The sequence below is a fragment of the Dermacentor variabilis genome, unplaced genomic scaffold (assembly GCF_050947875.1).
Source record: "Dermacentor variabilis isolate Ectoservices unplaced genomic scaffold, ASM5094787v1 scaffold_13, whole genome shotgun sequence".
In the NCBI taxonomy this organism is placed as follows: domain Eukaryota; kingdom Metazoa; phylum Arthropoda; class Arachnida; order Ixodida; family Ixodidae; genus Dermacentor; species Dermacentor variabilis.
Genome location: NW_027460291.1, coordinates 19787872 through 19813691, shown reverse-complemented (window position 1 = coordinate 19813691; position 25820 = coordinate 19787872). Strand labels below are relative to the sequence as shown.

General features: G+C 43.6%; 1 protein-coding gene across 1 annotated transcript in view; it reads left to right on the top strand.

Moving 5' to 3' along the window:
• LOC142566832 (nose resistant to fluoxetine protein 6-like) overlaps positions 1 to 25820 on the top strand; it is a 339215-nt gene that overhangs the window by 183817 nt on the left and 129578 nt on the right. Inside the window, exons 7-8 of the mRNA XM_075677724.1 lie at positions 5493 to 5586; positions 7295 to 7387. Coding sequence (XP_075533839.1) covers positions 5493 to 5586; positions 7295 to 7387 — 187 coding nt within the window. The remainder of the gene's footprint in view (positions 1 to 5492; positions 5587 to 7294; positions 7388 to 25820) is intronic.

Below are 25820 nucleotides of genomic sequence, written 5' to 3'. Positions count from 1 at the left end.
CTTCAGCCACAGTGATAACACTACTAAATATACAATCCTTCGCAGATGTATGCCAATGTCAGCGACATTGACGACAGCGAAGCTGTACAAGTGAGTTATCACACTCATCTTCGGAAGTACAACTCAGCCTGGCGACCATTCATCACCCGTGAGCGTTTTCGCCGACGCTTTCGGGGCAGGCTGCGTTGCCTGATGACCATCGAGTGGCATTTTCTCCACGCCGTTACTTTCCACCGCCATAGCCGTACAAACTTCTAGCTAACCTCCAACGCGGAGTAGGTGAAACGCGATGCTAGAAACAAAAATTACCAATTACTAGCGGAAAAAAAAACGCAACGTTTCTTTTCTCTATTCTACTGACGCATACAAAAGTAAGTTTTGTCTTGTAGTTATCTATATTTACATGCCAAAGCAAAACTTTTAGACTTCAATGCAGGTTGCGTTGCTGGTTGATGCCAACCACTCCGGCCTTCACCGCCGCACGACCGCGGAACCCGCCTTAACAGCTTCGCTCCGAAACTATTCGTTAAGAAACGCTAAATGAGCAAATACAATCCTTGCTGTCGCTTTGCGATAAGTAATTCATGCTTTGATCACGCATGCTCGCCACCTAAACCACTCACCGTCGTCCCATTAGTGCAAGTAGAGATTTGCCTCTTTTATAATGTACTCATTGTCCTCATAACTAAGGTCTGCTCTGGCGGCGAGGTGAAAGACTCAAGTAATTACCTAGTTTCGCGCGTTTGAAGATATGAAGCCATCGCACGTGCATTTGATACAACCGGTGTGCATCAACATGTGGCGTGCTAAGCTGTGTGGTCTGGTCGCTCTTGTCACAGCCATACAGTATAAAATGGCGTGCAACGCAATCAAGGTGATTGTTCCCGTGCCAGCCGCTGTATCAGCGTCGTGTAACTCGAAGCATGTTGTCAGGAGTTTGCCGCAGTAAGCCTTAACGACCCAATCACGCCACAGCACAGAACGCGATGTCGTGGCAACAAGGCTGGAAGTACGCACGATGGAAACGCTTGCGCCTCCTGGTCTGTCCATCCTCTCAGACAACGCAGCGGAGAACTGGAACAAATCCAAACCGCGCCTCGACCTATATTTTGGGGCATAAGCAAGGAACGCACGAGGGCGGAGGAGGCTGCCGTGTTTCTTCACATAGTCGGTCAAGAAGCTTTCAACGTGTTCAATACCTTTCGCTTGACATCAATGTAGCAGGAGGACTACGATGCCATCGTTCAGAAGTTCCAAGACTACTGAACACCGCAGCGCAACCAGGCGCTTTAAAGGTACTTATTTCGCTCCCGAATCCAGCAAGAGGATGAACCGTTTGAAAAATTCCTGCAAGATGTTCAGACAAAAGCAGGGACATGCACTTTTGGAAGCCTGAGAGATTCGCTAATTCGCGAGCACCTTGTGTGTGGACCAAAAGATAGGAAGCGGAGAGCTCGACTTGACAGGGTAAGAGAATTGACCCTTTCGCAATCAATAGACTTACAAAGCCGCTTAAAGCTTAAAGCGAGTCAGACGGAAGTCTGGGATAAAGAAGAGCAAGCAGCAAAAGTGTCTGATGTCGAGAAACGCGTTCCAGGGGCGCGAGAGACGTGCGACACAGACGCATCTAAACGACGCGTTCTGGAACGCCCTACACGTGAGTGCAGCTTTTGCAACAAACTTCACCCACCCAGACGATGTCCGGCGGGGAACAATACCTGCACAAGTTGCGGGAAGCAAAATCACTTTGCCGTTTGCTGGAACGCCAAAATACATAGCCGGAGTTGACCCGAGTGTTAGTGATGCGTCCGAAGAAGTAAGCGAGTTGAAGGCATTGACAGTGCGAATCAGCGCTACAGTGGGAAGACGGACAGTGACCTTCATAGTTGGCGCTGGAGCTCAAGCAGATTTATTGCCGCGCTCTTTGGTGGAAAAATTTGGCCGTGCGACGAACATATGCCCAAGCAAGATGCTACTGACGAGTAGTGAAGGGAATATAATTGACTACTTGGGGACCACCTCTTTAGAGATTTCGGTTGACGATAGAGAGGTGCAAACAAATTTCTTTTACGTCAAGAAAGCAGGCACTGTTGGGACTCTCGACGTGTCTCAGCCTCGTACCTGGCACTCACCCGATTTCAAGTCAGCCAAATCTGAAGGAGCCGATTGCCTTGGAATTTCCGGACTTGTTAAAGGGTCTTGGATGCGTCGAGCATCATTCTTCGCTCAAGCTGAAGAAAACAGCGAGGCCTGTAGCTATACTTGCGAGACGTAGTGCGCACGCGAGGCAGGCAGGAATTGCAACGCTTGGGAACCGAGGGCATCGTACTGAAAACCGAGGAGCCCGCGCACTGGGCGAGTCCACTTGTTATCGTTCAAAAGAAAGGCGGTGGCATTCGTATCAGCACAGATCCGCGACACATCAATGAAAACGTCAAATGCGAGAGGTACGAGCTTCCTAGAAGAGAGAACATCGAGGCAGAGTTGGCTGGCGCCACTTATTTCAGCAAACTTGACGCCAATCGGGGATCTTACCAGATACCATTAAACGAACAGTCGTCCAAAACCTGCACTTCATTCAGTACACCGTATGGGCGGTGCAGGTCCCTGAGATTATCGTTAGGCTGGAGTTCCACATAAGAGCATATATCGTTAACCAGAAGAGGCAGTCATCAAGAGCCCTGCACACTGTTTCTCTGGGAAGATTTGTAATCGATCTCTGTAACCGTGCGGGATTGCTTACCTAATCGTCTATGATGTGCACCCAAATTACCCCGAAGTAGAACGTCTAACGCACACCTCTAGTGAAAGCGCAATCAAGAAGCCCGAATTGATTTTGGCTCGGCATGACATTCCGCTAGAAGTGCGCAGCGACGGAGGTCCGCAATTCAGTTCGAGCCCGTTTCATTTTGCCCGAACATGTGATTTCAAGCATGCCGTCTCCAGTCCGAGGTTCCCCCGTGACGCTTGCCTTGCCGAAAAAGGAGTGCAGATCATCAAGCGTCTGCTCAAGAAGACCAGAGATGCTCGAGATCCGTTCTTCATCGGCCTTCTGAACTATCGAATTAGAATTTTAGAAGGTGGTCGAAGCCCAGCTGAACTACTAATGGGACGACGATTGCGCGGCCACCTCTCTCATTTCGGGGTTCAGCCTCCACCGGATGTCAAGAAGCCCGTACAAAACCTATGCCGGCCATGTCGGTTCTTGTCCTCTCAAGGGGGTACGTTGTACGAATTCAGGATGACTCTGGATGGACAATCAAGGCAACAGTTCAAGATCAAGTAGCTTCGCAATCCTACCTGCTTAGAATAGAAGACGGCAACACACTACGACATAACAGGCAAAACATCCCAAAATACAAGAGAAGAATTCCCGCCAAGAGACGCAAGTGGTGAGTATAAAGATCGGAGTCAAGTCCCGGATACTCCTCCCGTACTCAACCCAGCCTCGACCAAGCGTGGACGCCGCAGTAACGATGGCAGACCTACCGCAGCACAGCAGCCAGCGTCCGCGCACAACTCACCTGATCGGAGCTTCTTACGTGAGCCGATGACATAGACCAGATCAGATGAGCAAAGTAACGCTGAAAATCAGTCTGGACAAAATAGATCCGATGTGGCTGACGATGTTGGCAATTGACGAAGGCCTGCATGCATAGGACGCGCGCCAACCAGGCATCCGTACTCCGAAGACTCTCAACAATTGCCTTAGGCTTTCAGGTGTAAGTGTGTATGTGTTCATGCGTGTTTGCATGTCAACTTACCTTATTTTTTCTACTCTGTCTTTCTTGCGGGAGAGAAAATGTATCGATATGTGACGTGCTACGCGGTGTAGTCCGGCCATTTTGGTCGCACCCACAAAGTATAAAATGGCGTGCAACACAATAAAGGTGATTTTTCCCGTGCCAGTGGCAGTGTCAGCGTCATGTAACTCGAAGCACGGTGGATATTCGGATAGTCTGATCTGTGGAATACTCCATAGCATAATGCTCTCGTTCGCAACCATGTCATAACTATTCGGAGATGCTTCATCTAACATTACCAGGAATTATACAAAATACAAGGACAAATGCCGACTCAATTTATGCGGATAATAACGATCCAGCGGAGCGGCCAGTATTACTCATGCCAATGTTTTTACTGTATCAGATTAGCTCTCAGCTAACAACCTTATTGTAGATGTATGGGCTATTTCACATCAGGGGGTCTCGTATTAGTAGGCCTAAAAAAGTCGAGCTTGATAAGTCTCGTTGAAAGACACCCATGTTGTCAACGTCAGTTAAACATGACTGCATAGTAGAAATGCTCCCTCTGCGAATATTTTTTTGTCCCAGGAAGCATCGATTTATTGGTATTGAGCAAGCTACCTGCGGAGCAACGCTTTTTTTCTCGTAGAATAGAAGGCAGAAACTAGCCACATGGTGGCCGGCTTGTGGGCCACCACGCGGCGGCTCTCCATCGCGTATATGTGAAGGTCTAGGCGACTTTCCTGTCTAGTCATGTTTTTCGGCACAAAAATAAACAATTTATTTTAACTCCCTGTTGTCGTATTACTGCGAAATGACTGCCATTATGTTGTCAGCCTCTACGTTTTCATTAGAGCCTTCTGCAACGCGACCCTACTGCTCACCTGCATAGCCGGGCTGCCTACACCGATTTACGATGGCTCCTAAAGGGGTAGCTCCTGATCTCTGAAGCCAGGCAACAATAATTACCTGGCCCACCTCCCTTGTAGGGGACTCAGTGATGGTAGAAAAAAAGAGTAGTTATCAATTAACAGGACTACAACAGGGCAGGGGGAAAAACCCGATGAATATTTCTTCCGTGGGTTTCTTGAGATAGAGCAAAACGAAGCGGCCTTGCAGAAATTAAATTACCTTCGGGCGCACAAGTCTAAACCTTTCCCAATATAAAGTAGCAATTAATAAGAAGTGGCGCATATGTAGGGTCCTTCGTTTTCAGTGTTTACATTTTTAGAAGTTCAGGGAACGGAGGGGGTTAAAATCGGGTGTTTTTAAAGAACAAAACCGGGAAAAAATTATGGCATTTTTTGGTGTGTAGCAAAAACCGGGGAGAAGTCAAAGATTAACTCCCTCCTTTATGCCCTGTTCCATAATTCTGGTTAACTTAAAAATTACAAAGGAACAAATAGGTATATGGTACTGGGCATATAGGAATTTCCTGAAAGGAAAACGTTTCTGTGTCGCAGCCCAAAGTTTGGGATCTTTTATAACTTTTGCAAACAGTTAACACAAGCAATGATCTCCAATATTCTACAACGTTCTATTTAGACAAGCGACATTTCACTTGCCTGTTACTTTTGCTCACGTCTGTGAAAATAAAACACGGTTATTTAAAGCTTCTTTTTTTTGCCCCCTTGTGACTATCCTGCACAATATCTACTTCGTTGTTCGGAAGCACGGAAGCCGCAGTCTCAACACATGGCGACGAACGTGCCTTTAATGCGTTCCTCGTTTTTATTTCTTTGACAGGCGCTCTAAGGGAGCTCCAAAAAAATGCCATCTACATTCCGTTCCAGTTCATTAACAATGCTTGGCTTTGTGTCGACATGTTCTTCTTCATCAGGTACGTCGGTGCTTTCGATATTCGAAATACTATTGCAGGTTTTACCCGAATATAGCACCGCACATGTGAACCGATATCCTAGGAAGCCTTCATGTCCTACATTAAGTTTACCGCACTCATTATAACCATAGTTTTATACATGATATAATGCTTTTCACTCATTCCACAGTATTGACCAGCATGTAGTAGCTCATTTTAATGTCACCTATATAGTGTTTGTTTTTTACTTGAAACCTTTAAAAAGAAAGCGTACAAATCTTACACAAATCACCATTCCCTAATTACACTAACTACATTATTAAGTCTTAGTTTCAAACATTAAGGCGCATGTTTATGTGGGAAAGTAGAAGGGAATAATCACGCAAGTATAGCTTTCTACATTTAATAAGGACCATGTGATGCGAAATATTTGTATCAAATTATTCGTCAGCTTTACGCAACTATGCAGGGCAATGCCAATGTGACGCCGCAGGGCAGTGTAAAATAAAGCTCAGCTATGCAGCGCAATAGAGTGGTCCGCCTCCTCCATGCTGCTCAAGCGACTGTACGTCTAATTGGTAGTTGCGCACTGAGCCCATAGGAAAAAGTCACAGTCACCTTGGCATACGCTAAAGAGGATCATCGGTTTGAGTGCCCTAATTAACTCTACCTTAATTAACTGTGTCTTAATTAACTTCACCTTAATTGACTCCAAAGGCAGAGGGCTCGACTCTCGACCTTCACGATGTAAATTTGAATCCAACTTCGAGGTATGGCCAGTTGGCCCATATCTCCAAGTGGGTTCGACTCCCACCAAAAGTGGTAGGTAAGAGTGCCTTAATTAACTTTATCTTAATTATATTTGCCTTATTAAGACCACAGAGCATGAGCTAGACTCTTCTTAAGGAAGATCGTGGGTTGGAGTGCCACTAAGGGTGGAGGGTTCGAACATCAATTTCGGTGCCCTTGAATTTCGGTTCCATAACGCCGCCAAATGACCCAAATTTTCACAACGCCGGATTGTGATATTTTCGTCCTATTAGCCGTTCAAGGCCTTCCCGTTAATAAGATCATGGCAGAGGGAAGTGTGGCGCAGCTTTATTTCAAGCCAGGCTTTCATATCACATAGGATTCGTGCAGAGAGCCGCGTTTCGCGGTGCTACGAGTGTAATCGGGCACATTGAACGCATAATCTGACTTATTTCGGTCTTCCTGCATGTTTCAGTGGTGCTTGGACTTGGTCCACATAATAGTGGACTGAGTCAATGTAGCAATCGTGTTGCATGGATTCGTTTGTGCAGTAAATAAAATCAAAAGTACTAAGTACTAGCTGGCACTGGGGCAAATAGAGCAAAAAGATTTGCCCGTAAAAACAATTCTGTGGTTCTACGTGCGAAAACGATGACATGGTTATGAAGCACGCCGGTTTCATTGTGAACCTTGTGTTATACTTAACGGGCACACAATGTACGGGCGCCCACTTCGAAACGCGCGCGCCCGCGGGTTTCAACGCCACAGCCGCGACGCCACACAAGAGCCGGCACGTACTGCGTGCTCCGTCGGGCCTGCGCGCGAACGACAGCGAGTCTCTGCCTCCCTTCGAATGTGCGAGTCAAATCACGCGAGGGTACTTCAACTTGCCGCACTTCAAAGCTCGCATGTGTTGCTGGTGTAAACATGTATCTCGTAAAGTGTGATATATAAGGCGGTTTATGTTTATCGTTTACAGCGGCTTTCTCATAGTATATAATCAGCGGAAGATGCCACCCAAGGTTTCTTCGTGCCGCTTCTACGTGAAAAGCTTGATTCAACGATACTGGAGGTAAGAATTTTTAATCTAGCTGAAAATATTGGTTTCCTCAGTTATTCTGTTGTGTTTATTTGCTGGTATAAAGTGGCGGCAAGTGGTGACATCTACACACGGCTAGAACATACTATATACTAGCATGCTAGAGGAGTACATACAATGCACGTATTTTGGTGTAAGCTTATATGTGAGCATATAGCCATAGTTATACGCTGCCATATAAGCCTGCATTAGAACATGTGCGTGGTATGTACTGAAATAGGACAATTAAAAAAAATAACTAGAATATTTAGCGCTTGTGGAATTCCCTTCCGCGGACATGTACATCGTATGTACTGAAATACGATAATTAAATAAAAACTAGAATATTAAGTGCTTCTCGAATTCCCTTCCGCGAGCAAACACTCAAAAGTGGTAATTACAGTGCAAAGTAATTGTGCTTAGTGCGTAGATGCTTTCGGGCGCTGCGGTTCTGTGTGATCACTTGGAACCCTGGTCATAATTTAAAGAAACTGTTTAACAAAATTTGTTGCTGAGCTGCTTGGTTCATGACTTATGAACAAAAGGTACGGCGATAAGCACACGAGTACGAAGGGAGACACAAGCGGCATACACGGGTACATATACAGGCGCCCGTATATGTCGTTTGTGTTCGTCCTCGTTTGCTTAGCGCCTACCCTTTCTCCTAAAGAAGCCGTAGACGAACTACTTCTCTACGCCTGTAATACTGATATACCACGTGAGAAGCATTTCTGTCACGCGTGACAGTGCATGCACTGGGACACTGCTCATCCGAGACGGTTGTCTACTATCTGGGAAATGATACCACGAAAGCAAACGTCATTAGGAGCATTTAACTACGCATCATGTTAAATTCCGGGGCTTCACGTGCCAAAACCACCGTACGATTATGTGGCGCACCGCATAGTGGCGGACTCCGGAATAATCTCGACCACCTGGAGTTCAACGTGCACCCAATGTCAGGCGCACGGGCGTTTCCACACTTCGCCGCCGTAGATACGCGGCCGCCCACGCCTCGGCCTGATCAGCGCAACGCCGAGGCCATTGCGCCACCACAGCGAGTGTCTGCCCTGTCGACGTGTCAGGTGCGGCGGCGCTTGGCTATCCCGTTTTCCTTCGTGTGTTGGTCGCAGGTGATTCGCACCGCTGGCAGGTTTCAGGGATTCAGTTGGCGCACACCTCTACGCTAGTGGACCGCAAACTGACGACGTGCTTGCACATTTACACTGTAAACGCGTTGAATGTATGTACACAACACTGAAACTCAAATGTCAACAAAAACACTCAAGAGGAAAAGATAACGATAAACGTATTTGCCAGTTGTGCACATAGGTCATAGGGACAAGGAAACAAACTGAATTTACAGTAGCTTGGCTGTTTCTGCATGTTTGCAATGAGCGTAAAAAAAAAAAAAAACACGTGTTATCCGAAATTTAAGTTATACAAACCCAACAACAAAGTTGTTCTTCAACAAGAAAACTGATGAACGAAGTAATAAAACAGAATATTCAGAAGCATGTTCAGTAAAGGTTTATTTGATGTTGCTTGTAGGTAGTAGTCTTGACCACATAATAAAAAAATACTCCGTTTCTGTTATCGGTCTTTTAACGGTGGCATCCGCTGCCAAATATTTTGCGTGAAATGCACAAACGTCCGTAATTTTATTTCACAGCACTGCAAAACATGCCTTTATATCTATAGTAAATTTTCGCAAAGAATACAGACGTCTATAATCTCATTCGACTGCATCACAAGAACACAGCTTCACATTTACAAGAGTTCACCGTATAAAATACAGTAATCTGTATTTTCATTCCATGGCACCGCATAACAGGCCACCATATTAACCGCAATTACCTGTAAAAAATAATGGTTTCTGCAACTTCATTACATGCCACCATAATGACGTGATTTCATATTCGGAACAAGTTTAGCACTATCTTTATAAATATTCAAATTTTACTATTTTATAGAAACAAACCTGCTACTCTTATTATTCATAATTATTTGGGTATTCCGTTTATTCGAAAAGTGTCTTTTTTTACACTACATGCCAAGTCTCTGTCCTTTACGAGCCACTACAGTTTCGTAGTTTTAGAGTTCAAATGAGGCAAGAAAAAAATTGTAAACACCGTGAAAAAGGTGGCTGGCAATAAAATGAAAGCAGCAGCTGATGCTAATATGAATTTATATCAGAAAAGAAAGAAGACAGGGACGTATAACGTTTATACGTTCTCAACGTATAAACGAGTCTGCATATAAACCACTGTGTTTGTCTAGTGTTGGGCCACAGTGCACCAATCAATAGAACACCTATGATTAGCAAACTATGTTCGAGTATGCGTTGATGACTACGTGTAACACGTCTAGCAATACAGCGGATGCACGTTGTCCACAAATGCCTTAGTTTTTTGCTCTTTCACGACCGTATTTCACATGCTTAGGCATCTACATTATACGCAAGAATAAAAGTGGAGAGAGGTTGGTATTTACGCCCTACATACTAACTGCATTAAAAGCAGCAACACGCACCTCATTCTAGAAAACTGACGAGCGACATTTGCTTCAGCAGAATTGGTGCTGAAATAAATCACTACGCCTAATACGTGACAAGGTAGAAAGTAACTGGTTTATTGTGCAAAGTAGTTTGCTGGCAGTGTTGAAGAAAAACGGCATTTGACGCTGTAGTTTGAATAGTGGTGAAGTCCACGCTTGACAATTGCACAATGTTTGAGCTTTGGGGCAGCAAATGAACACTTCCAGGGAATGAAAATGTTCGCGGGGTGCGCTGACACTGCGCCACACTTCGCTTTAATTTTGACACTGGAAGTAAAATGCTTGAGGCAGAAAAAATATATAGTACCTAAATGAGCCAGTCGGCTTCTAGGATTTGATGCTTAAAGGGGCACCAAATGAAAATATTAAATCAAGCTAAAGTGATAGAGGAGTGCTCGAGAATCTCGAAGGCGTCAATATTGTAACAAACAGTGCCTTAGTAACTGAGAAATATAGGTAAATGCAGGGCACGATAAGAGCCTTCGCGGGAGATTGAAGTACTTTCCCCGATGACGTAGGCACTCCTTATTCAAATTCTGTCCCTAGTACTCAACCACTCGTTAAAGAAACATGACTGCATTGCATTATAAGACGAAAGAAAATGCCACTCGTCTAGTTCTGATTGGTTTTTAGAAAAAAAGAACTAATTGACATCACTCTTGACAAGGGTGGTCGGAAGATTTCGTTTTCGCTGGACTCTGCGACTCTGCGACTCTGGTTGAGAGCGCTGACCTTAGTGTCGGCGGGCGCTATTAGCCCCGAGAACGAAATACAGGGGCGCTGCTAGCGCCGCTCGCGTGACGTCAGGGCACGGTCTCGCGCCTCTCGTCTGCTACAGTTCGGACGGTGTCCGTATGGTCCCTGGAATCCGGGCGCCTTTTGCAGTGTTTTCGTTTGTTCGCTCTCGTTCCCTCCGCTTGTATATTTATGGCGATCGTCTCAAATATATTTTTTCGACGTCTTCGTTCGCGAAAATTTAATCAAAGAGCTTATTCCATAGACGACAGTGCAGTTCTCAGTTGCAACGCTACAGTGCCAGCTGAAAGAGCGCAGACCAGCCCATTGCGGGCTTTTCATGCGCGAAACGACAACCGCAAGAGCATAGCATATAAGCATCCAGCCATGAAACCATACATGCCGCGGTGCAACAAGTATGTCATAAATTCTAGCTATATATGACTTCTACAATTGTTAAGTCGGTTTTAATCAGTTGCTTAGTGGCTATGGCGTTGGGCTGCTAAGCAGGAGGACGCGGGATCGAATCCCGGTCACGGCGGCCGGATTTCGATGGAGGCAAAATGCGAAAACACCTGTCTACTTAGATTTAGGTGCACGTTAAAGAACCCCAGGTGGTCCAAATTTCCGGAGTTCCTCACTACGGCGTGCCTCATGAGAAGAAAGAGGTTTTTGCACGTAGAACCCCGTAATTTCATTTTTAATTAATTTTAATCCGCTAAACAGGTTCGCTCACGACGAGTAGTTTATGGTATATCTTGAATTTTCGCATTTCTTGACACAACCGCTCGGCAGTAACAGGACGACTTAACTAACACTCCAGTTTATATTCGACCAGCACCACTTGCTTTTCTAACTGCTTCTCAAAATTAGGTGGTTAATCGCGTGTTTATTTTAAATCGCGGTGATTTGAAGTAAAGCTAATGGAGGCTTGCAGTTGTTTGCAGAATACGAAAAGGAATGTACCAATATATATCCCCTTTTCCGTGCTACAAGTTTCACTGACTTGAGCAATTTACTAGTGTTTGTTGCTTAAGGAATATACATGACGAATCTGTTTAGCGAACTGATACAGGCCGCTCGGCCCACATTGTTTAGTGAAATATGCCTTTTGGACCGTATGGTTGCAGCCAGAAAGAAGCCGAAGCATCATACATAAGTAGTATGGGACATGTTGAAGATATAATTATTCCCCAGTGGAGGGTCAAAAATCAAGTGCAATATGTAACGCTTGTGCTAAATCCGTCACGAAGGCTTGCGACCCTTTCTTTTATGTACCGACGAAGCGGATATTTCTCCGTTTGTTTAATTAAACAACGCTGGATTGAGACATGGTGAGGAAGAATGTGCTTGAAGTTTCCTTTTCTAGGCACCCTATGCTGCGCTGTAGTTCCTCGAGTATATTTTAGGCATTTCAATTGACGCTGTAAAAGACTGCTTTATGGTTTCAGTTCGAAGTTGTAGTGAACTGAAGGGTTTCGCAAACAATGCCTGCCTCGCCATAACGACAGTCGGTTGCTACCGTGGCGTGAGGGGTGTGCCATATTGTCGATAAAAGCTACTGAGTGCCACCACGAAACATTTCATCGCTTGCATTTGATTGGCTCTCGTTCTTAACCGCGAAACTTTTGTTTCAAGTGATTGCTACAATGGTACTTGTGAATTAATTATATATGTAAAAACTACGTATGACGCGCCGTCGTGTTAGCAGCCATGAGTAATTCGTTTTAAAGGGGCCTGTTTCAGAGAGCATTGAAAGTAGGAGTAAACTTCTTCACACGAAATGCGCGCCTGACTCTTTGTTTTACGCAATAATAAGTGGCCTTATCTGACTACAACAACTCATTAGAGTAATAAGAATCATGATGGGCAGTGCATTTCCAACACGGATAACACGTTGGCACCAATGACCAAGATTTTTCTTTCATGTAAAATGCAATGTCCCTCATAGCAAAGTACTAATGGAATGTTCAATGTTTAGCGAAGCATCATACACAACTTAGACATTACATTTACGCAAAATTTATGGACCGGCAGGGCTCATACATGATTTGCAAAATCAGTATACCCCTTCAACGCCACATAGCTTGCGATATCCAAGCCACACGTTTTCTCGACTCAAGCGCTTTTACAGAAGGAACAGCGGTTCAGGCCTGGCAGCAGAAAGAAGCAGGCATATCCTTCATTAAGTACGGCTCGAACCACCCACACCTGAAGCATGCACGAAAGGAACGAGCAGCAGAAGCTTCATGCGGCGGAGTTGGTTTTACATACTTGAATAAAAGAGCGCTACGAAGACGCGGACTAAAAGATGAACATGTACGTAGTGCTCTTTTCTTCAAGTATGCAAAAGCGCCTTGTCCATTGTACATGTTCCTCTTTTAGTCCGCGTCTTCGTAGCGCTCTTTTCTTCAAGAAAGTAACGAGTGCGCGCGGCAGCCGAGCCATAGAATAATGGCCGAGCGATCCGGAGCGAGTGGGCGCCACTCCCAATTCTCGCCGCTAATACTTGTACAGCGAGCCCGATGAAAGAGTGTGAAGAGGACCAGGCTGCATCGCTAAAGGAGAGACAGCTACGAAGAATGCACGCACCTCTGCATTCACACTGAATGACTTACCTGAACTGTTGGTTCAGCTACAGTGAGGTATGCCAAGTTCTTTTCACATTGATACAGTCAAGATGGATTTCTCATAGGGCAAACAAAATTACAAGTTCCTTCAGGTGCATAAACTTTGAATACTATAGGCGCTTCATCACTATTCCCACCAGCTCGATCACACACGTCGTCTAAATGACTGCATCCATGAACTTAGTTTATGTGAATTCGAATATGTGACACGTCAGTCTATGAGTAGGGAAAATACTGCGAGAACAGAAAGGAGGAAATCAAGATGTTTTAGAACGAACTGCTCTCGTTACCGATCTGACTAGCATATTCCACAAATACGTCTGCCTGAAACTGTAAAGTTGTCATGATGTTCCCCAACGTGACACGAACGACAAATACAAAAAATTATAGATGCGTGCTCAGAACTATGCACAGCGGTACATAAAGCGAAGAAACTGGAGCGGCACACGAGCTAGTGCAGTGTAACACAACTAAAAAAAAGACATATAATGCAAAACACTTGCGCTATTCTGTGCGACCCGGAGGACATTACATGTACAAATTTTGAAGAAAGTCTGCGAAGTGATCGCTATGTTGTAGGAATATCCATCGATGCAGGAAAAATCAGAAGGGCAAATAGGACAGCCACTTAAAGGGTTCTAGACCGTATCTAGCTGAACAAAAACGCATGCGCCAAATAGAAGACACCATGGAATGGGCTCACCTTGTTATTGCAAATCATAATCATGGAACTAGCATAAGGGAATGTCTCAGTCTCTGCATCTTTACTCTCTCTAAACTGTGCGGCAGAGGCGCGAGATAACTGAACGCATGCGAAACACCTCAACAGAAAATCCAGCAGCAGACCCACATCTTCTACGCTTATGCGAGGCGAGAAGTGGCCTAACTGGGAAATGGAAGAAAGAAAGACACAACAGGGAACTCAACATCTGAAAGCCGAACTAACACAGTAGACAAAGGAGTATGCATAGACACTAGACAAGTACTGCGTTCAATTATGTGACTCGTTACAAGGCACCCTCCACACGCAAAAAAGAAAACATGGGCTATCTTGAGACGTATGAAGGACCCCATAAACACCAAAATGGTAGTGAACACCGCCCTTCAACAAATAAGCAATAAGTTCAAGGGAACACACGCGAAACTCAGAACACCTCAAGAAGACACAGAACAGGCATCGCATACGGACGCCGCGTTGCGGATATACAGCGGCATAAAAACTGAAAAAACTTGACAGCCCCACAACGGTGGTAGAGGTTTATGCAGCGGCAAAGTCATTCAAAAAGAATACTGCCCCAGGTAGTGATAGAATCGCGAACGCGATGATTTGCAACGTAAATCACTACGCATTAGCTCAACTAACGGACTTTTTTAACGACAAAATATGGAACCGTGGCACAGCGCGACGAGAAAAGGAGGAAACTAGCATTATCATCATAGCGAAGCCAGGAAAACCCTAACACATACAAAAACTACGACCTATACTACTCATATCGTCTATCGGAAAACTTTTCTAGAATGCTGTGCAAACGCAGCTCACTAGGCTTATTGAAGATTGCGCACTCTATGCATTTTCCATGCTCTGCTTTCGGCCAGACATTTCAATGCAAGACATGTTTCTACTCTTACAAGATCAGGCGCTCAACCCACCAAACCGACGCGAGGATAGTATAATCCAAGCACTGGACATCAAAAAAGCTTTCGATACCATCTCCCATCTCACTGTAATCGAGGAAATTGAGAAAACTAGATGTAGTGAACGAGCATCGAATTACACAAGATATTTCTTATTGAACAAAACGGCAACGATAGGTATATGGTCAAAGAGTTCCGCACACATCACACTAGCCAACAAAGGAACTCCACAAGGCGCCATCCTATCCCCACTCCTCTTCAATACAGGAATGCAGAAATTGGCACTAGCTCGCGGGGAGGACCGAGATCTAGGGCTCGTCATATACGCAGACGACATCACACTTATGGCAACCAGAGGCTCATACGCGGAAAAACAGGCCACACAGGAGAAAGTGGAACACTTTCCTCGAGAGGCAGGCATGAAATTCGCACTCGAAAGACCGGAATATTCATGACTTAAAGCCATACACTCAAAGAGATCATTGCACCCTGACATAAGCTTAGGCTTGTACGAGCAACCGATTAGACAGGTACAAAAACTCAGAATACTAGGCATGTGGATACAAGACAACAACAGGATGTCACACACGCTAGACATATTAAGAGAAACAACAGCGAATGTGGCGCGAATGACCCACACAGTAAAAAAAATAATGAATAGGAATAAGAAAAGCGGGGACGGTCAGACTCGTGCAAGCATTCGTTATGAGCAAAATTACATATAGCCTCCCCTTTCAAAAAATAAAGCCGACTCGACCAAATTGAACTCCATCATCAGGGCAGCGTATTTATTTTATTTATTTTATCGTACACTCAAGACCGAAGTATTAGAGGGGAGTGGGTAAGAAACACACACAAGTAAACAAACAAAGCACCAAGAAATGGTTAGTTATTACAGCAAACTTGATTAGTTAAATGTTTCCGGGAGTGATGATACCAGATAAGGCCGAACGAACCTTTGAGTTGTCCTTGATTGCCACAACTGCACCAAGAAGGTGGTTCCATTCCTGCGAGGTCCTAGGAATAAATGACTCGTTACAGGTTCTGGTGCGGCATTGAATGTTTCCAACCTTATGGCTATGGCCAGTGCGAGAGGAAATGTAGGTAGGAGATGATATAAGGATATCGCGCAGATAGCAAATGCGGAAATATAGTTTATGAAATAAAGACTGAGAGAGGAGCAAGCACCAAAGACTTTTTCATGGCAGTTACGCTTGATGTGCGGCTGTAATTGCTATGAATGAAACGTGCGGCATTGTTTTTGATTAGTTCAAGTGAATGAATCAGGGTTTCGAGGTGCGGGTCCCAGATGGATGAGGCGTACTCCATTTAACTCCTAATAAGCGTTTCGTATAGGGTTGATTTTAATGATGTAGGAGCAGAAGAAAAATTTCGGCGAAGATAACCTAGCATGCGTTTAGTATTGTTAATTCATGATGCTTCTTATCATGATGATGATGATCCTATCATGATGCTGATTCGCTCAAACATTCAAAGCACCTACGAGAAAAAAAAATTTCCTTATTCCATCTCAACGTTTAAAGCCTTCGGAATAAACAGGATTCTGTGGAAATCTTCCTAAATGAATTAGACCATAAATTTAAAATTTTAGCTTTCACTGAAACTTGGTTCACCAACGATTATAATGTTATACAGTTTCCAGGATACAAATGCGTATCAATTTCACAGAGTGATAAGAGAAAGGGAGGTGGGGCTATTTATATAATGAACTACCTAAAATATGTCACCATAGAAGAGTTTTGTATAATAAATCAACACTTTGAATGTGCTGGTACCATACTTGCCGTTGTATATAGGCCGCCTTCTGGATCACAGGCTGTTTTTTTAGAATTTCTTGAATATATGTTAGAACAGTGCATGCAGCTTAAGTTGCTTGTAGTTATTTGTGGTGATTTCAATATCGATCTTTTATTGCTTGATTCTAAGCAACAAAGAATGCTAGATATTTATCTCTCGTGTGGTTGTGAATATGTAATACATATGCCAACTACAGTGACAGACATGTGCCATACTTTACTAGATGTGTGTTTTACAAGTTACAAAAAGGATGATGTGCAAACAGGTGTACTAATAGCTAATATTAGTGACCACTTACCTATTTTTATGTTCTTTAAACCCTACTCTACACCACAGAGTCATTCCAAAACATGTGCACCCATTACATACAGAATCATTAATCAAGCTAAGACCACAATATTTAGAAACTTAGTAGCAGAAACAAGCTGGGCAGATGTTCTTCAAGTATCTGACTCTGTCGCAGCATATGACGTCTTTATTAAAACAATTACTGAAGTCTACAATCAAGCCTTCCCTACCGTAGAATTCAAAAAGCGTAAGAAAGTCAGAAAGCCATGGATAAATGCCGATCTTCTAAAAAGAATTAGAGAACGTGACAGACTATTTGCCTCTTTCATCAGAATGAAAAATATGGACTGCTTGACTGAATGCAAACAAATTCGTAATAAGTTAAGCTCTGATATTAAAAAAGCCAGGACTAGTTATTACGAACATAAGTTTACTGATATCTGCAACAACCCTAAACAAGTATGGAATGCAGTAAACAAGCTAATGTCCAACAGCAAAAGAGGCGGCATCTCTGAACTCGTTATAAATGGAGTGCCTTACACAGGGGCGTCGCTTGCTGATAAACTTGATGAGCCCTTCCTTATATCAGGGGCTTCAAGTAAATCTCAGGCAAGTAACTGTGATTTTACAACGTATATCACGTCCAACATCGAAAACTCAGTCTTCATGTTTCCAACTACAGAATTAGAAATCTGCACAGTAATCAAAAACCTAAAAATAACAGTGCATGTGGTGCTGATGACATTAAAGTTGAACCTATAAAATCCATCAGTCACATGATCAGTCAGCCACTTACGCATATATGCAACTTGATTTTGAGCACAGGAATATTTCCAGATAAATTAAAAATTGATAAAATTTCCGTCATACACAAGGGAGGTAATAGAAATGACATAAATAATTATAGGTGTATTTTAGTCCTACCAATCCTGTCGAAAGTAGTGGAACAAGTTTTAAACATCAGGCTACTAAACTTGTGCAAGCGAAGTGATATCATCGCCGAGCGGCAATACGGACTCCAGAAAAAGAAATCTACTGAAACGGCGCTAGTAAAAATTGAAGACAAGATAATAGACAACTTTGAGCAGAAAATATATACAATAGGTGTTTTTCTAGACTTTAAAAAGGCATTCGACTCCATTGCGCACCCTATTTTACTTTACAAGTTATATAAATATGACTTTAGAGGAACGGCCCTCACATTAATAAAGAATTACCTCTTAAATCGTCACCAGTACACGAATATTACTAATGCAAAGTCCAGCTTATGTCAGATACATTATGGAGTTCCAGAAGGATCAATCCTTGGGCCGCTGTTATTTCTGCTTTATAAAAATGATATAACTAACGCGCCCTCTACATCAGAAATAATACCGTACGCTGATGATACCAATGTATTGTGCGGACAAGACCTAGAAGTCCTTTAAGTAGAAACCAATGTATGGTTGGAAAATTTGTCCACTTGGCTCCACGGTAATCAACTAGAGTTAAACACTAAAAAAACTAAGTACATTATATTCCGCGCTCGTAACAAGTGTATAAAACACGAAATACTTATCCAATTTCGTGATGAATCTATCGAACGTGTAGCAACACATAAATTCCTTGGTGTCATATTTCACGAGCATCTTGACTGGTCACCTCACATTGAAAAAGTTCGCACTGGTATATCTAGGTCCATTGGTATCATTCATCTTAAAACTTTTTGTGCGCAAACAAACAGGAAGGAAAAATAGGGGCAACACAAGGACAATCGCTTTCTAACAACTGGTTTTATTTTTGAAGAACTACCTGCTTAAATACCCACAGATATGCGCGATCTAGTCAACAAAGCACGCGTATAGCGCATATGATACCCGCAGATCTGCGCGATCAAGTCAAAAGAGCACGTCAATATTACATATAACAGTTGTGATAAAAAGACGTGGACAAAAGCCACCCCGTCAAACTAAAAACAGCAATGTGCATAAAACAACCACTTAACAATAAAATGTGTTAAAGATGTGATGATAGAAGCCAATTTTCTTTATCTAACAATGAAACAGAAGGATGGCTGATGCATTTTTCTTTTTGTTTTTCAATCCAGTGTGCTTCCACAATTTTCTTAGCGGTTCGATTCCTATGCCTATACAAAATGTCTGTGCTAGTAAGACAAGGCGAGTAATCATGTTCTTGGCAATGCATTGCCAAATGCGTACTAGGGCGACCTATCAGACTATAATATAATAATATATGGGGTTTTACGTGCCAAAACCACTTTCTGATTATGAGGCACGCCGTAGTGGAGGACTCCGGAAATTTAGACCACCTGGGGTTCTTTAACGTGCACCTAAATCTAAGTACACGGGTGTTTTCGCATTTCGCCCCCATCGAAATGCGGCCGCCGTGGCCGGGATTCGATCCCGCGACCTCGTGCTCAGCAGCCTAACACCATAGCCACTGAGCAACCACGGCGGGTAACCTACCTATCAGACTACACAAGTGCTCCCTTAACCTCGTGTTAATGCATCTCGCAGTCTGCCCTACGTACACATCACCACACGCCATAGGAATCTGATATACAACGTTCTTCGCGCAATCAACAAATTGGTTCTTGCGCGGAGGTTTAACACTACATTCTTTCTTTACATCATCCTTACTTTCGAACTTCTTTTTAACCTTAGAACACACACTACCTATTTTGTTTTTGCCGAAAATACCAATTTCACTGCATAACTACCAGCCACCTATTTAAGTCTGTGTGAAAGGCCGTGCACATACGCAATCACTGAAACCTTGGAAGCTACATCCTTCTGCCTTTGATTCTTTGTGCATTGTCCTTTATCCTGTTTAAGTACTTTCATTAGTCTAGCGCACGACGCCAGCATCACAGCGAGCGGGTACCCAGCCTTTCTCAACCTATCAACTTGCTCAAAAAATGCAATCTTTACAGTGTGGTGACGTGACTTCAACAACGCGGACCGGAAACACGAAATGACTATCGCATTCTTCACAAGCCTGGAATGGTTTGAGGCATAGTTCATTAGCGGTTTTCCAGGTCGGGGTGAGAATGACCAACACACATGTTCTGGTTGGAATTTTAACGTGACATCAAGAAACTGTAGCTTATTATCTACCGTCACTTCCGAAGTAAATGTTAAGCCCTTGCCCAGAGAATTGAAGGCTTCTACAACCCTATTCCTGAAAGCACCCTTGTCTACAGGACAGCCTAAAATCAAGTAGTCATCGACATATCTGTATACCTTACTTACTACACCTTCTAAATCATTGGCCAACTCTCTGTCTATGCTTCCCAAAAAATGCTACTTAGGATGGGAGCTACCTTTGACCCGATGCACACACCCCTTGCCTGTATGTACGTTACACCACAGAATTCCTACATGTGTATTCGCTAAATAAAAATGCAGAAGTTCAAGAAAGGATTCAATGGCCATGCCGCACGTATTGCGGAATGACACCTCGTCATTCTCGTTTGTTATGCAATATTTAACGCTGCACATTATGGGCCCACGCGGTAAGGAATAGTAAAGCTCTTGAACATCTATGCTGAATCCCCCGCTGCAGCTTGTACTATCTGATGCCAGACAATTCACAAGGCCTTCAGAGTTTTTCAATAAGTACGGATCCTGCACTTCTAGGGAATTCGACATCTTTTGCAGGAACTCCGCGACCAGAAGTTGCCAACACCCTCGCTCGGACACAATTGGCCTAAACGGAATTTCTTGCTTGTGGGCTTTTGCCGTAAGAAATATCTCCAATTTCATTCCTTTTGAGTTCTTTACACGTGACGCAAGCTTATCTTGGTCACATTTTTTCAATAGCTCCATCGCTTTCTTTTTAACGTTTTCTGCATTCACATCACATTTCTTAAATACTTGCTCACCGCCAGGAAAGCCTTTTCTAAGTAACAATCATTTGGTACAACTACCAGAAAGCCTTCCTTGTCTGCTTGAACAACACGCAGATTATTCTCAACCAAACACTTAGCAGTCCTATCAACATTGGGTCTGGATCTATCGCTTACCAAAGCTTTAGCCACCACGTCCACACACTCCACCACACATCGTTCTTTTTCTTTCTCTAGTAGACTCCTGGCAATGTCCCTTGTAAGTGCTAACCTGTCGAAGATGTCGATCCTTGGTTCCGCGCAGAACTTTGGCCCCAACTTGAGAACCTGTTGATGCCGTTCTTCTACCGTTGCACCCCCTAGTAATAGAAGGCGTCCCTCTGGCACTTCTCTTTTCTTCTTCTTCGGCAATTTTCGATGAACATCGTTCCATGTAGCCTCAGTCGCAATATTTGCCTGTCTACACAAGTCCCGAAAAGCCTTCACGTTAAAAAGACCATCGGAAGCAGACGAACAGGCCACCTTTAGACATTCTTTGAAATGTCTAACCTGTCTCCGGCTCTCTGATCGCAAGATCTTGCTCCAACCAGGCCGACTCGCAGTTATGCTTCAGTTCATTTCTAGTTCTTCCGGCCCCCTTTCTACTTGTCCGAACTATAGCTTAAACAACCCAGCAGTTCTGGTGCCTATTATCGCGGTCTGTGAGTGCAGAGCGCGGGTGTTAAGCTGGTTCCTGAAACTTGGGGAATGCCCTGATGAGGTGTTGTTGGTGACCGGATGGTTGCCCCCGTCTGCAGGACACGGGAGAAGAGTGATCAAGATCTTGCGATCAGAGAGCCGGAGACAGGTCAGACATTTCAAAGAATGTCTAAAGGTGGCCTGTTCGTCTGCTTCCGATGGTCTTTTTAACGTGAAGGCTTTTCGGGACTGGTGCAGACAGGCAAATATTGTGACTGAGGTTATATGGAGCGATGTTCGTCGAAAATTGACGCAGAAGAAGAAAAGGGAAGTGCCGGAGGGACGCCTTCTGTTACTAGGGGGTGCAACTGTGGAAGAACGGCATCAACAGGTTCTCAAGTTGGGGCCAAAGTTCTGCGTGGAACCAAGGATCGACATCGTCGACAGGTTAGCACTTACAAGGGACATTGCCAGGAGTCTACCAGAGAAAGAAAAAGAACGATGTGTGGTGGAGTGTGTGGACGTGGTGGCTAAAGCTTTGGTAAGCGATAGATCCAGACCCAATGTTGATAGGACTGCTAAGTGTTTGGTTGAGAATAATCTGCGTGTTGTTCAAGCAGACAAGGAAGGCTTTCTGGTAGTTGTACCAAATGATTGTTACTTAGAAAAGGCTTTCCTGGCGGTGAGCAAGTATTTAAGAAATGTGATGTGAATGCAGAAAACGTTAAAAAGAAAGCGGTGGAGCTATTGAAAATATGTGACCAAGATACGCTTGCGTCACATGTAAAGAACTCAAAAGGAATGAAATTGGAGATATTTTTACGGCAAAAACCCACAAGCAAGAAATTCCGTTTAGGCCAATTGTGTCCGAGCTAGGGTGTTGGCAAGTTCTAGTCGCGGAGTTCCTACAAAAGATGTTGAATCCCTTGAAGTGCAGGATCCGTACTTATTGAAACACTCTGAAGGCCTTGTGAATTGTCGGGCATCAGAGAGTACAAGCTGCAGCTGGGGATACAGCATAGATGTTCAAGATCGTTATTATTCCTTACAGCATGGGCCCCTAATGTACAGCGTTAAAGATTGCCTAAGAAATCAGAATGACGAGGTGTCATTCTGCAATACGTGCGGCATGGCCAGTGAATCCTTTCTTGAACTTCTGCATTTTTATTTAGCGAATACACATGTAGGATTCTGTGGTGAAACGTATATACAAGCAAGGGGTGTGTGCATCGGGTCAAAAGTAGCTCCCATCCTAAGTAGCATTTTTTGGGAAGCATGGACAGAGAGTTGGCCAATGATTTAGAAGGTGTAGTAAGTAAGGTATACAGATATGTCGATGACTACTCGATTTTAGGCTGTCCTGCAGACAAGGGTGCTTTCAGTAATAGGGTTGTAGAAGCCTTCAATTCTCGGGGCAAGGGCTTAACATTTACTTCGGAAATGCCGGTAGATAATAAGCTACAGTTTCTTGATGTCAAGTTAAAATTCCTACCGGAACATGTGTGTTGGTCATTCTCACCCCGAGCTGGAAAACCGCTAATGAACTATGCCTCAAACCATTCCAGGCTTGTGAAGAATGCGATAGTCATTTCGTGTTTCCGGTCCGCGTTGTTGAAGTCACGTCACCACACTGTAAAGATTGCATTTTTTGAGCAAGTTGATAGGTTGAGAAAGGCTGGGTACCACTCGCTGTGATGCTGGCGTCGCGCGCTAGACTAATAAAAGAACTTAAAAAGGATAAAGGACAATGCACAAAGAATCAAAGGCACAAGGATGTAGCTTCCAAGGTTTCAGTGATTGCGTATGTGCACGGCCTTTCGCACAGACTTAAAAAGGTGGCTGGTAGTTATGCAGTAAAAAGGGCATTTTCGGCAAAAAACTAAATAGGTAGTGTGTGTTCTAAGGTTAAAAAGAAGTTCGAAAGTAAGGATGATGTAAAGAAAGAATGTAGTGTTAAACCTCCGCGCAAGAACCAATTTCTTGATTGCGCGAAGAACGTTGTGTATCAGATTCCTATGACGTGTGGTGATGTGTACAGCCGCCCTGATTTTTAATAATATAGCGCGAGCGTCGACTGAACTGCTGGTGAGCGCCTTATAACGGCGATAAGCGTGCAACAAGAGCGTGCAACAAGGCGAGTGCAACAAGGCAACAAGGCTCGTGCGCGAACTCTCGCCTTGTTGCACGCTTATCGCCGTTATAAGGCGCTCACCAGCAGTTCAGTCGACGCTCGCGCTATATTATTAAAAATCAGGGCGGCTGTACGTACGGCAGACTGCGAGATGCATTAACACGAGGTTGAGGGAGCACCTGTCTAGTCTGAAAGGTCGCCCTAGTACGCATTTGGCAATGCATTGCCAAGAACATGATTGCTCCCCTTGTCTTACTAGCCCAGACATTTTCTATAGGCATAGGAATCCAATCGCTAGAGAAATCGTGGAAGCACACTGGATTGAAAAAAAGAAAAATGCATCAGCCCTCCTTCTGTTTCATTGTTAGATAAAGAAAATTCGCTTCTATCATCACATCTTTAAAGCATTTTATTGTAAGTGGTTGTTTTATGCACTTTGCTGTTTTTAGTTTGACGGGGTGGCTTTTGTCCACGTCTTTTTATCACAAGTGTTATATGTAATATTGACGTGCTCTTTTGACTTCATCGCGCAGATCTGTGGGTATCATGTGCGCTATAGGCGTGCTTTGTTGACTAGATCGCGCAGATCTGTGGGTATTTAAGCAGGTAGTTCTTCAAAAATAAAACCAGTTGTTAGAAAGCGCTCGTCCTTGTGTTGCCCCTATTCTTCGTCCCCGTTTGTTTGCGCACAAAAAGTTTTAAGATGAGTCTGTTCCAACTAGGCCGACTCTCAGTTATGCTTCATTGGTATCATGTATAAAATAAAGAACCTTTGCCTATCTGGCTAAAGAAACAACTATACTACACACTGGTACATTCGCGTTGCCTCTATTTTCTTCTTGACTTGCGCACAGCACCTAAAACAAGCATAGAAAACATATATTTATCACAAAAGAAATTTTTTCGCCTAATAGATAATGCACCATACCTTAGCCACACTGCCCCATTGTTTAGAAAACATCAACTGCTTACACTGTGGAATGTTATAAACAAAAAGATAGCGTTAGCTAGTTTCCTACAAATGCATTCCGATCTTACGGCTTTTTTTTTCATCAGTATCTAACGAAAACACACACCTACAACACCCGGCACATACGTACGAACTACGGCACCCAGAAATTTAGCTCCAGAATTTCCACTTTTTTAAACGATCACCATCCTGCTGTAAACATTATCCAGAAAGTAAATCATTCAAAGCTGTCAAAAATAACATCACTATGTATCTATTGTCACTGCAGGCATGACCACTCCTTTTCTTTTCTTTTTTCTGTTATTATTTACTGCATTTTCCCAATTGTGAATTAATGTTCGATATGAAATAACTCCCGTTTCAATGTTAACCAACCGCTCTGTATTTCCATCTCGTTTAGTGTTTATTTTATGCGCTGAATGGTCTTGTGCTCTCGAATGGGAGCAAGAAGGGCGCAGAGTCCTTGTCAGGCATCCACTTGCCTTTCAGCCATCAACTTGTATGGTACAGACAAGTGTACCATACGTTGTCTGAATAAACTCTTTGACTGATTATGTCGTCCATGTACAACGACCAGGAAAGTGACGAGGTTATGTGCACGCCTATGTATTTATAGGAGGATACATTTACTTTTATTTTCGTTAAGTTCCATCAACCATACGCCACACCAGTTAGAGGTAGCATTTATATCCTCGTGTCAGAATTTCTTATCATATTCGTCCGAGATTTCACGGAGGATACCACAATCATCTGCGAAAAGATAAATATCAGAAGAAACCTAATTGGGTAAATTTTTAATGTAAATTAAGAAAAGAAGAGGGCCTACAACTGATCCTTGGGGCACACCAGAGTCTACAGGATTACATGGGGACATATGATTGTTTGAAACAACATACGGTGACCGATTAAGGAGAAAATGCTCAAGCCATGAAAACAGGTGTAGATCAAGATTAAGTTTACTAAGTTTAAAATAACCAATTTATGACACACTTTGTCTAAGGCCTTAGAGAAATCAAAGAAAACACAGTCTGCAAATGAACCTTTGTCAAGAATAAGATGAACGCTGTAAGTAACAGAAAGAAGTTGAGTTTCACAAGACAACTTCTTTCGGAAACCATGTTGTGCTTCGGTAAAAAATG